General features: G+C 40.9%; 1 protein-coding gene across 5 annotated transcripts in view; it reads left to right on the top strand.

Moving 5' to 3' along the window:
* Positions 1-12,060, top strand: part of TTC7A (tetratricopeptide repeat domain 7A) — a 172,420-nt gene that overhangs the window by 29,983 nt on the left and 130,377 nt on the right. For all 5 annotated transcript variants that reach the window (XM_055725417.1, XM_055725416.1, XM_055725415.1 and 2 more), the window contains 3 exons: positions 27-90; positions 10,128-10,265; positions 10,672-10,755. In XM_055725417.1, the coding sequence (XP_055581392.1) occupies positions 27-90; positions 10,128-10,265; positions 10,672-10,755 (286 nt within the window). The remainder of the gene's footprint in view (positions 1-26; positions 91-10,127; positions 10,266-10,671; positions 10,756-12,060) is intronic.

The following is a 12,060-nucleotide window of genomic DNA, read 5'->3' as shown; positions in this document are numbered from 1 at the left end:
CAGAAAAATGTGTTCTGTCTTTTCAGTGCATACTGCCCTCAAGACAACGTAGAAGAGGCTCTTCTTCTCCTCTTAATCAGTGAATCCATGGTAAGCCAAAAATGAGTTTGTAATACTAATAGCACAAAGGAATAGCTAGTGTTTCCGTGTCAAGTCTTTTGGTTGGTTTTGTTTACAGAGTCTTCCCTAGATAAACAGAAGCAAGGATTTGACCACTGAACAGGGAATGCTATTTATTTCTTTGTTAGTGACATCACTTTTATTAAATGGAATGTTAGCGAGGGGGTTTGGGAATTGTCAAGAACAGTAAGCGACTGCATTCACCATAGCTGTATGCAGGTTCTGACATTGAGATACATTGTCTGTAGACAGATGTTTCCATTCAAAACATCTGTGTGGATTTATGGATCAAGAATGAGAGGCAGGGAGCCTTGCCTAAAGCCAGGCATGAGGGTGGTACTCACTGTTTGGCATTTTCAGGGTACAACGTCCTGCTTATATTCCTTAGTCTGCAGGGATAATATTTTAGCTGTGGCAGTCCTGAATGATCTTTGGCAGTTTGTGAATTCCGATGATACAGGGAGTTTTGTCACATGCAGAAACACCCATAATGAACTGCAGTGAAATAATTAGATTTCTTCTATTTATAACATCAGTTGCTTTAAAAAAATCCCTTTAAGAGGAAGGGAAAAAGGTGGAGAAAAACAACTGCATGGAAAACTGCATGGTAACCCGTGATCGTTTTCATGTTCTGAGATGATGCAAATATTCAGAAAATGTGTAAGGAATATTTTCTGAAAACGTAAGAAAAGTTACTTTCCTTTAAATACTGGGTGGTCACTTGTAGCTCAAAGGTGAGACTTGAAAACCTTGGAGCATCAGTGACCCTCTTGGGAATTTTCAAACGGTTTTCAGACAAGTTGAAAAGAAGTACTGTGGAAATTTTGTTTTGTTTTTTGTCATCTGATTCTTCTGGCTCAAGTCCTTCCTCTTTCCTGCAAACTTCTTCAGAACATGGCATTTTAATACTGTTTGCTTTCAGAATTTGGGGAAAGTATGAAGAGGCAGAACCACCCCAAAATATTAAATTGCCTTAAAAATCATGTACATCAGAGTGTTACTTTGTGGTTTCCCGTGCTTTCTAGATTAAGCCTCTACAGTACATCTGCTTTGTGTTTCCAAGGGCTTTGCTGCAGTTAAAGGGCTTTTCATAATCAGAAGTGGAGACTCCAGGAGCAAGGGCTTGTAGAATACCACATGTGCTTCTATTAAAATCAGGAGAACTTGTGTCAGCATGGCTTGTCAGGGCTGATGCAAGTGGGAGGAGGACCAGGGGTCTGCAGCCCCAGCGACAGTACTGGCTGCTTCAGTTTTCTGGGACAGAGCTTGTAGTCAGAAAGGCCTTGTGGGGCCTTGAACTCTATAATCTTGTTCTGCTGAGGGGAATGAAAGTTATCCCTGTTTTATCCAATAGTGTATAAAATGGTTAAATAGTCCCATAAGTTATGGATGAAGCAGTGTGAAAATACTGTTGATAGGAACTGGACTGCTGTGCTGACTTCAAGGTTAAATAAGTAAGCTTGTGTTTGCTTAAGTGCTGTCTTCTATATATGGGAACTTTCTGGAGGTAGGTGCAAGGCATTTTGATCTGCTGCATATAAAGCACTTAAATAATCAAAGACCCTGTAGCCAAGTACTGCAGGAACCATAGTTGTCTCTGATTTTTGGGAAATGGAACATCTGAGCCTTCCTGTTGCATTAGCAATAGGCTTGCCATGAGTGTATTGTTTTAAGAAAAGTACAGGACAAGTGTATGTAGAAATACATCTGTGTATAGAAATACACTTGGGAACCACAGGAATGTGCTTCCTAAACGAAGGAGCAGAGGGAGCAACCTGATTCTTACATATGTTTGCAATCCATAAATATTTTCCTGTGGTTTTACTATTATGGTACTAAGAAGGGGAAGTTTTATTTAATTAGTTATATGAGACATCTTTGGTGTCAGCTAGTGAGTTTCTCATGTAGAGGTTGGTTTGTTTGAAACTTTTTGGTTTATTTTTTAAAACTTGCTGAAGCTTATGGAAAATGAGTTAACAAGAAGCAGATTTCCAGTTGAGATCTCCCTAATGATATAATGTTAACAATTGAATAAAACTTATTTCCTTCCTGGAGAGAGCGTTAATGGCAAGTGATAAAAGTTTGAGGCAAGTAAGCAACATAGTAGATGTTCCTAGATTGTGGCTGGATTAGGCGTTCTTTCAGTATTTGCAGTTATGAACCCCTTAAAACAGAAGTGTACAATTAGGTTGGCTTGCTGGGAGCTCTCCAGCTTCTCTGACACATTGATTGCTCTGTCACAGCAAAATTCACCAGAAAGGTACTTTTCCTGTCTGATTTTTAAAAAGACAAACGAGCAACCATGCCATTATAACTCTTTTGCAGGACAGTAAAGCCAAACAGCTGCTCCACATGCCTGTTCCTGAATTTTGACACTCCAAAATGGGCTCAAGGGGAACAGAATTGGAGGGAGGGAGGTCAGAAGATTTGTCAGCACGTGGAGGAGACACAGAGAAAAGATGGACTGGGGAGGAACATAAATCATCAGAGAACCTCAAAGTAAATATGTGATAAATTTGATGAAAAGGAGACATGGTAGCTTTTTCAAGAAGTACACATCTGGAACACCTTTCTGCTGCACCAAGCCATACAGAGAGACTAGTGCTAGGTAGTTTGCTGCTGAAATTTTTCTGTCTTGCCTTCCTAAAGTGAAGCTAACATCTACTTCTCCAGGTTCTGTGTGACTCCCCATAAGATGTTAACAGGGGTTATGAGAACTGTTCCTGTAAGGGGGAAAAGGAGAAAAGAAATCGCTTCTAAGGTGTTGTGAGCCAGACCCTACACTCCAGCAAGCCTTCTCTGGCTCTTGTGGTGTTGGGTTCTGGTTTGCGATGCTGCCCCAGCTTTTCTTCATATCCCTTTACCTTGCGTTGGAAGGGAGCCACTCTGCATGTTCTAGTGGGATGAAGTATCTTCTAAGGGGGTAATTAAGGGTTCCTTCAGTGTTTCACTCACTCTGTCTCAGAGCCTAAGTACGTGAAAGTTTTTCAGATGGCCAAATAATATGGTAGCCTCTTTCATACTTTCGAGATGCTTCTGTGGGTATATTAACACTTACAGTTAAAGCTTGGTGCCCATTTCCTCCTGGCGCTCTCCTGAGTTGCCTCTTGTGTTCATTCTGTCCCATTGAAAATGGGAACCAATTTTCATAATCTAAGGCATCTCAGCAAACAATGACAAGCATCCCAGTTGTTGAGTTTGGCAAGTGTTCCTCCTGCATACCAACTGCTATTTAGTCATGGTGGTTGGCTGTGGAGTTCTCATGAAGGAATCTAGTGAAACAAATCAGGCAGCCTGAAGATTACCACAGTTAGGGCTGTCTTTAGCAGGGCTTGTAGCCTCCTGGCTGAATTCTCATTCTTTATGCATAGCCTGAGTTATGGTATGGATGGGCTGTGTTTGTGAGGGGGAATGCTCTCCTTCATACTAAGGAGAATGCCAGCTGGTGACAGCCTTTACAAGATCAGGCTGTGGTAGAATGATGTGTTCCTATCACATGTTGGAAAAAATGGACTTGCCTATTTTTAACCTGCTAGTTCTCTTATTGAATTTAACCCATCAAAACCAGTGACACTGTGTGTGTGTGGGGAGAACTGAGGACATATTGTGACCTGCTGCAGTGTGGTTTCTCTGCATCGTGCTGCCAGTGGGAGCGGCGCTGGTTCTGCCATCAGGGACTCTGGTACTTTGTGCTTCAGGGCGTAGGCAGGGGAGGTTTGGCAGGACTAACCCTTAGCTGCAGTTTTGTTTATTTTAGTAGCCATTCTCAGGAGTATTCTGAGCTGACTGCACTGTCCCTTAAAATTAGCCAGAAGTTTCTTAGAGCCAGGAACAGAACACTTTCTGTTACTTTTTGTGTTTACTTTTGAGGTGGTTAAGAAAGAAAAAGTTCTTTATTTGCACTTAGAAACCTTCCTTTCTTGAATCTGAGGTCCAACATACTGTCTAAAATTCAGTCTGGGATTCTGGCTGATGCAGTCCACCAAACATACCAGGTAACATGGATTATTTTTTTTTGGCTCTGTGTTCACATCACTCATACTGGAAATGAAGCTCCTTGTATCCAAAACTAATAAATTCTGTGCCTGTGTAACAAAGATTAGAAATGTCATCCTCATCTCTGATTTGAATCCCTAAAGGATATTTGACCTTGGAGAGCCTGAGAGCACAGGACAGATGGTGAGGGGGAAAGTAAGATACTGGGACTTGTCCGGTTCTTTTTACTGGTGAGAGCAAACTCATGGCTGTAAGCATGCCTGTAATGGAATAAGATTAGACCCATGTATTTTTAAGCACAGTAATTAAAATCTGTTAGTTCTGCAGTTCCTAGCTTTATAAAATAATACTGTCCAACAAATGGGTTGGCAAAGGAGAAGAATCTCTTGTTGCTTTTGTAGGGTTTTGTGTTGTTATTTTTTTTAATGACACCAAGCCCAGTGATGATACAACAGCTGGACAATCATCGTGAGTATTTTCTTGAGGGCTATTAGACTATGGCTGCTGAAAGAGACAACTGGGGACAGGATTGCCTGCTCTGTTGCTTCCTGCCAAATCACGGCTGTGCACTTACAATAGCAAATCCGACTGTCTAATTGGTCTGCAAGGCAAAGCTATGTGTTTGGGACCTGCAAAGATGGACTGCAGGATTTTTCTAGTGGAAAATACACCACCTCTGTTAATTACCTCTTGAATAAATAGTTCTAATGTGAGTTGCTGGAGTCAGGGTAGAAAGCTTTTTTTCCTCTGCTTTGCAGTAGCAAGTCTTGTTTCCAAACTTGCAAGGACGATGCAAATTCTTGAAGATAGCTTTCTAAAGGCAGAATACTGATATCAAATATACAATTTTATTACCAAAGAGAGTATCTATAAACAAACTTCCTTACTTTCTCAGTCTCCCTTTCTTTTATTTAGTATTGTTGGGCTGTTTAGTTGGGGGGTGCGGGGATGTTTGTCTGTCTTGCTTTCAGTGATGTTTCCGAATTCGTTCTGCTACAGTAAGAGACATTAAAATATACCTGGCGAGAGATAAAATATAGCTATATGGTCAGAGCTGATAACCAATAATAATGGGCTATTTTGATGAGACATCTGAATGGGGTACCAGTAACTTGTGATCTGTTGCTTACCAGAAATGAGACAGATGCCACACAGTTCACAAGGCGGTGAGCTTCCATTTGCTGGGCTTCTGGCCTCAAGTGAAGCGAGTTGCAGTATCTCTGTAAGAGGCATTTCGGGAGTGGCTGGGATATGGTATTTCCTCCCTGTTCCACCTGCTTACCATTTTCACAGCAGCTTTGCAGTCAACCGTGAATATTTTCTTTGTATATGTTAGTGAGGGGGACGTTCTAGTGCTTTTTAGAGATCATCAGTAACTTGGGTGGAAAGTCCAAGGCCTCTTACATGTGAATGGGCCCTTGACATTGCAAAGGATTCATTTATTTTTTTGGCAGTACAGGCAAAGCAGCCAGAATGGAGACCCAAAGGATATGGGCTAACTATTTCCCAGCTGCTAGCAGTAGAGGCATCAATTGCATAATTTCAAAAGCTTGTTGTCAATCTTACACACATAGCATTTGTTTTTCTCTCTTAATGCTAGTATTGAATCACACCAATTACATTATTACAGTACACTGTGTAAAACATGCTGCCGTTCTGTATAGATGGGTTGCAGTGGATCTGGCAATTATGTCTATTATGAAAAGACACAAGTTGAACGTTAGAATGCCCATGAATTAGGGGGCAGGCAGCAGGCACTCATTAAAGATTTTAATTGCTTTCTTTTTCTTCTTTGGAAAAAAAGCAGGGGGAGCCATGTTTCAAAGTGAGCAATTAAAGGATACTTCATAGCTAATTGCTGTGAGAAGGGGCTGCTACGTGGAATATGCTCTATTGTAATTCATGTGATTGCTTGACATTTTATTAAGAAGCACATCATTGTACTGTGGTAAAATTTAATTTTCTGCAGCGTAACTGTGTGCGTAATAACTGCTGAAGTAATGGCTGTTTGGATTTGCTATGGCTCTTTTCCTTTCTACATGTAATAAACATGCCATAAATAAGCTGTAATTATCAGGGTCATTGATGTACAGCAAATCCTCCATGGACAGGTGGCTTATCTAGTTTGCAGGTAAGTGTATTGTGTATGTGGATAGGAAAGCACAAGCTGTCAGTAGCTCAGCAGGGTCATTGGTTAAATTGCAGAGCCCCAGAAAGGCAGATCTCTTCGCTGCTTTCAGAGCCAGCATGGGTCTGAAGGTCCCGTATTGTTGTATTGCTGCAGTTTGGAGCCAGACCTAAAAAGCCCTGCTGAACCCCAATGCTGTGGCCAGCCAGGTTGAACACCTAAGCTGGGCTTCAAGCATGATACAGAGAGATTATAATGCAGAGTGCTGGGTTGGCTTGAGGGTACCAGCCTGTGCTGGAGGAGCCTTTTGGATGTGTGTGGCCTGCAGAACGGGCTGTGTCCCTGGGCTGCGGAACGGGAGAGCTGAAAGTGTGCTTTGTCTTGTATGGTGCACAGTCTGTGCTGAGTGCAGGATGTGGTTTATCTTCGCAAATAGGATTGGTGTCATGTCTGAGCCACCTGTACGCACAGCTAATTGTGTCAAATGCACCCCAAAATACACAAACGCGATGCATCTCTGGGTTGCTCCATTACCTAAGAGTACCTCAAACAAGGGGCATTGACTGTATGTTTTTGCTCTGTGTAATGCAAGTTACACTAACTCCTGATGGTGAAACTCCTGTTGGTAGCATTAGTGACCTTCTCCATCCCACACAAGAGCCTTGAACAGAGGTTCTCTTCTTTTAATGGTGTGACTCACCATCTCTCTCAATCCTGCTTGTGTGCTGTGAGGCATGGCTGTGTGACCATGGGAACAGCTTAAAGGGAAGAGTCACGCTGGGGGTGTTGAAAATGTATTTGTAGCTATGTTTTACTGCTGCTTATAGTGGAGGAGGACAAAGTGATGTGGTAGGACAAATTGGAATTGCTGCTGATATTATTGATACACTGTTTGGAGATCGGTGTTCTACAAATAACCCTTTTTCCATTGGTGTTCAGGAAAATTACTTGTCTGAAACAACATAAACACAAGTATTGAAAAGATGTTGGTATAAATGGCTTAGAACTTACATATTCTCAAATGCAAAATGAAGTATCTCTCTTGGTATGTTTCAGTAAGTAAAATTCCCAATCCAACAGCATCACTGTATGCTTTGTTGCAGTAACTGTACAACTATTTTGCATCTATACTTAATAGCAACTGTCAGGATTTCTCACTGCCAAACTGAAGCTTACAAAACCAAATAGTTAAAGAGAAAAAAATTGGTTAATGGTGATCTGGGTCATGGCACACTTGCTTCTGTGAGGGGCAGACAACAAACATGCCAGTTTCCCTGGGTGGGTTTCAAGCAATAGTGATTCACATTCCCTTCTCTGTAACCCTGTATGTAATGCTGCAGTAGTAAATAATACAGTGAGCCTTAGGATGATGATTACGTTATTGTGTTAGACACTCTCCATGTTTTTGCTACTGTTCAGTTTGTTATAAGGCTTGAATGTTTTGGTTTTGTGTTTTTTATCTCTCTGTGATAATGTGGGAACTCCTTGACATTTTTTTTTTTTTTTGAGCAGCTGGAACTAGCAACTGGCAATAGATTCAGTATTAAAAAAATAGCTGGGATAAAGTGGTGGATGAATTTGCTCAGTGGCAACTTTTATGCGTGCAAGTATAGAGAGATATATTGCAGAGACCTTCTATGGCTTTGAGAGTTGAAAGCTTGAACAAAATAAGCAGGTTTATGACTGTCTTGGAAAGCATATTAGTCGTGCCTATGCATATGTTGTTTTGAGCTGCTGTCTGCTGAAGTAAAGTACAATATCTACAGTATGTTCAGTATGACTGCAATTTTAGAATGTTGCATCCTTGTAATATATCTTATACTTCTGCTTATTGCAGGATTTGGGCATGTTCTTCTCTCTAGTACCGATATCTATTAGCAGATGTTAATGGGCACTCACCAGTTCTGAATAATTTTCTATCTGTGCTAATGCATCAACTTTAAAAATCATAGCTTGGCACTAGATGGATACTCAGAAAAGCATCAGGTTATAGGTGACTAATGGAAGGCTGATGATGAGATTACAGAGCACGGGGGTGCTATCTCAGTAGCTATTTTCTACAAACAATTGTCATAACAATATAACCGGTGCAGAAAAAATTGTTAATGCTATTGTATATATGTAGGAGGAATCACTCAGCAATAAGGTTCATTCTGTATATGCTTTGCCTTTAACTCTCTGAAGTGGCAATCTCAGAGTTGTTCTGTATATGCCTTTAACTTCTTTTTTCCTTTTAAAGTAGCAGTCTTGGGTTAAATCCAAACAGAGCTTAAACATCTACTTACTACTTTTAATTCCCATTTGTTTAGTTCTGCTAATAAAGAAATTAAATTAAAGAAATAAAGAAGCTGTGCTTCTGTACTCTGGTTGCAGGATTTTCTCTTTGAAGCTGGTTTCATTCTGTCATGCAACCTACTGTTCTGAACTATTTTTTTTTTAAATCACAAATTATGACTTTTTGCAGTAACATGAGGAAAAAAAAATACTTTTATGGCTACAAGAGTCTGTGTAAGTTTATTTGTGCAAACACTAGACTGAGTCTGACCTGTCAGTTTGCCTTTAACTGTAGTTGCCATTTAGCTCTTGGTTGTGATTGTGTTAGTTGTCAGTAATTGTGTTTGCTGTCTCAGCTGGAGGCTGTGATGAAGAGTGCTTGGAACTGGGGCATTACACAGATAATATCATGATGAAACAGCTGCAGCTTAATCATAATGAAATATGCGTGGGCTTTAAGGGCTGCATATTCTGGAAATTTTTATTACACTTAATTCCCGTGTTTAACCTTTTTAGGAAAAAAAAATCTCCCTGCAATTAGAGAGAAATAGATGTAAGATTATAGTAGTAAGTATTATAAAATATATCTCATAGCCTTCCTGTTTCAGGGAGAGAGCGTTTTGTTTGTCTTTGCCCCAGGTAAAACTGCTAGCAATCTTCCTAATTTTTCTGATCTTTTAGATGTCTAGACCTGAATGTCTGATGTTGCACCCCTTTCAAGCTGAGGAGCCCAGGGCAGTGTATCTGTGCTATCGGTCAGTGCTAGCGCGATGGCATCCAGCACTGCTTGGTGCAGAGGTTAGCCAGTCTAGGTCCTCTGCGTTTGGAGATCGGAGGGACTTTTCAGTTTACTCTGGGATTGGTATCTCCCTCTGTGCTCAGAAAACAGAGGCTGGGGATCTTTTGGTAAATCTGAGTCTATGGCATATGGTATTTGGGGACATCCCTGCTAATTGCTAGACTGATCATTTTCTGTCAAAAGTAGTTTCTTTGTGATCTAGGCCAAGCAATGCACTGATAGATAATGCAAAATTAACACTTAAAAGATTATTTTTTAAAAAAATTACTTCATATTGCGTTGCCCAGACTACTAATTGCATTAAACTGATGACAGGCAAATCTGATTACTAAGGCAACCTGCTCAAATTAAAACATAAAAAAGTAAGTAGCAGAAAAGCACCATGTGTTGTTGAGAAGAAATCAAGTGCAGACACAGAAGATAAAATACGAACTGTGGAAGCAGTTATCACAGTCACAGGCAATTGAAGTAATAAGGAATATGGTTTAAGGATGGCCTTGAATTTCTAATTATTGGGGAAATGGGATCTCGTAGGTCTGTTTCCTAACGCCGTGATTCTGTGAAACAAATCCAGATGAGGTATTCCCAGCAGTTCTGTCTGTATGTACAGCTATCTTCTGGAGTTAGCTTCACGTGGATAAAAAGTAACTCTATTGGAAACACCTTCTTTATGTTGGGATGAGTTAAAAACAAATAATCTCCAGATGATTGTAAACAAAATGTTACGGATGACGGGTGGAACTTCCTGTGAAGGAGTCGGTTCTCTCTTGCTCTTTTGGGGTCTGATGCTTCATTTGTGTCTGTGCCCAGGCAAACCGGGACGCAGTGATCAGCCGAGCCCCAGACCAGCAGGACGACCGAGCTGTCAGCCTCCGGGATGCTTCTGCAGTCTACGACCTGCTCAGCATCACGCTGGGCAGAAGAGGGCAGTATGTCCTGCTTGCCGAGGTACCTCCTCCCAGCTGCTGCGGAAACTTCCACTTCCCCAGCAAAGCCCCCCTTTGCAGTAACTTGCCGGGGAAGGTGAAAATGAGCCACACTAGCTGGCAATTAGCAGAAACAGCTACAAACCTATGGCAGCACAGGCCAAAAACGTACACAAAACTGTTTGAGACGTTAGATAATTTGTGTGTAGGCACTTGAACAAAGTGGCTGTCATTTGAAGTGATGGTGTATGCTAGCAAGCCCCGTTAACTGAGAAGAAGAAAATGATATCGTTAAAAAAAAAACAAAACACCTGGGCCACAACAGATTGTTTCCCCTGGTTTGATTACTAAGCCAAGCAACAGTCTTGTGACAAAAGATATTAAAACAAAAAAGAAGTCTGATATTTCTCCCAACATTTATTTCTCAGTGCTTGGAAAGAGCCATGAAGTTTGCGTTTGATGAATTTCACCTCTGGTACCAGCTTGCCTTGTCCATGGTGGCTTGTGGAAAGGTAAGGTTCAAACCGAACTTAGAAAGGGAACTTTTTCGTCTGGCAGACTGTAACTAGCTTACTTGTGTTTTGTGGGGGTAGGTGCCATCAGACAGCTATGTGGAATGACAGCGCTCTCCTTTTAGACTCTGATTGCACTTTGTGATCAAATGTGTGGTATTGAGTACTGTTCTTTCCATGTAGTGTTTGCTTCTCATTATCAAGGAGAAAACAGATTTTGTGCGTAGCTGTGGATTGAAAAGCATTATACAGCTGTTCATTCTCTGCAGTTTCAACAAAAATGTGGTTAATGTAAGAAAGATACTGATGTATAAAACTGTCATCAACTCAGTGTCTTTGGGCAGTTACTTAACCTCTCTTTAAGCTGTGGTTTCTCCATCTGATCAAGGAAATGTTATTTTTTTTTCATAGAGAGCTTGCAAGGATTAATATTTTTTAAGTGCTTGGTGCAAAAGATACTGTAGAAAGAGAAGTGATGTGTGAATATTGGCATGGCCATATGTTTTAGAATAAGCATTTTTTTAAGTTAGTGTAGCATTTGTCAAAGTGACCAGTTAACCCCTGAGATGGCTAAAGTCTGGTTGCAAAAGGTAGGCAGAGGCAGCAGAAGCTTTTCTTTATTAGTCTTAAAAGAGTAGACTTCCTGCAGGAAACATGGATGGTACAGAATTTAGCCTGTTCATTCTGGGGGTCCCCATCTACACTTTTAGGAGGTGTGAGCAAATTAACGCTGTACAGTACTAGACCACTTAATATGGTCCTATATTGTGTGCCCATGGAGTGTAAGGGAATCCACGTGGACCTGGGCAGAGACCACCCACTAGCAGTCATCTGCCAAATGATAACTACTGCCAGCCTTTTATGACTATAAGCTGAGCTGGAAACAGTGGCTTTGACAAGGAAAGGGGAGATGAATATACAGTGGCGTGGTTTTGCAAAGAAGTTATCATCTTGTGATGTATAAACGTCAGCAAAGCTTGGAAGATGTCTGAAGGGATTCCTTCACTTCTGTGAGCACAGGCAAAGCCTTATCTTGGAAGACTGTCAGTTATTATGCGTTACGCTTCAAGAAGATGGCAGAGCAGCAAGAGAAGGTCTAATAAAAACCATCAAGAATGGCTAAGGGTATAGTAAGCAGGACTGTGGAAAGATTGAAAGAATTTTTATTTTTTTTTTTTTTTACCCTAAAGAGAAGAAGAACATCCAAAAGAGAAACAAGTCTTCAAGAGCTCTTAGACAAATTAACCCCTTCTTCTATTGTGGGTAGGACAAGATGTGATGGCTTCCAGTTGCAGCAATACAAAT

The sequence above is a fragment of the Falco cherrug genome, chromosome 13 (assembly GCF_023634085.1).
Source record: "Falco cherrug isolate bFalChe1 chromosome 13, bFalChe1.pri, whole genome shotgun sequence".
NCBI lineage: Eukaryota > Metazoa > Chordata > Aves > Falconiformes > Falconidae > Falco > Falco cherrug.
Note: the sequence above shows the minus strand (reverse complement) of the source record. Positions and strands in the feature narration are given on the sequence as shown.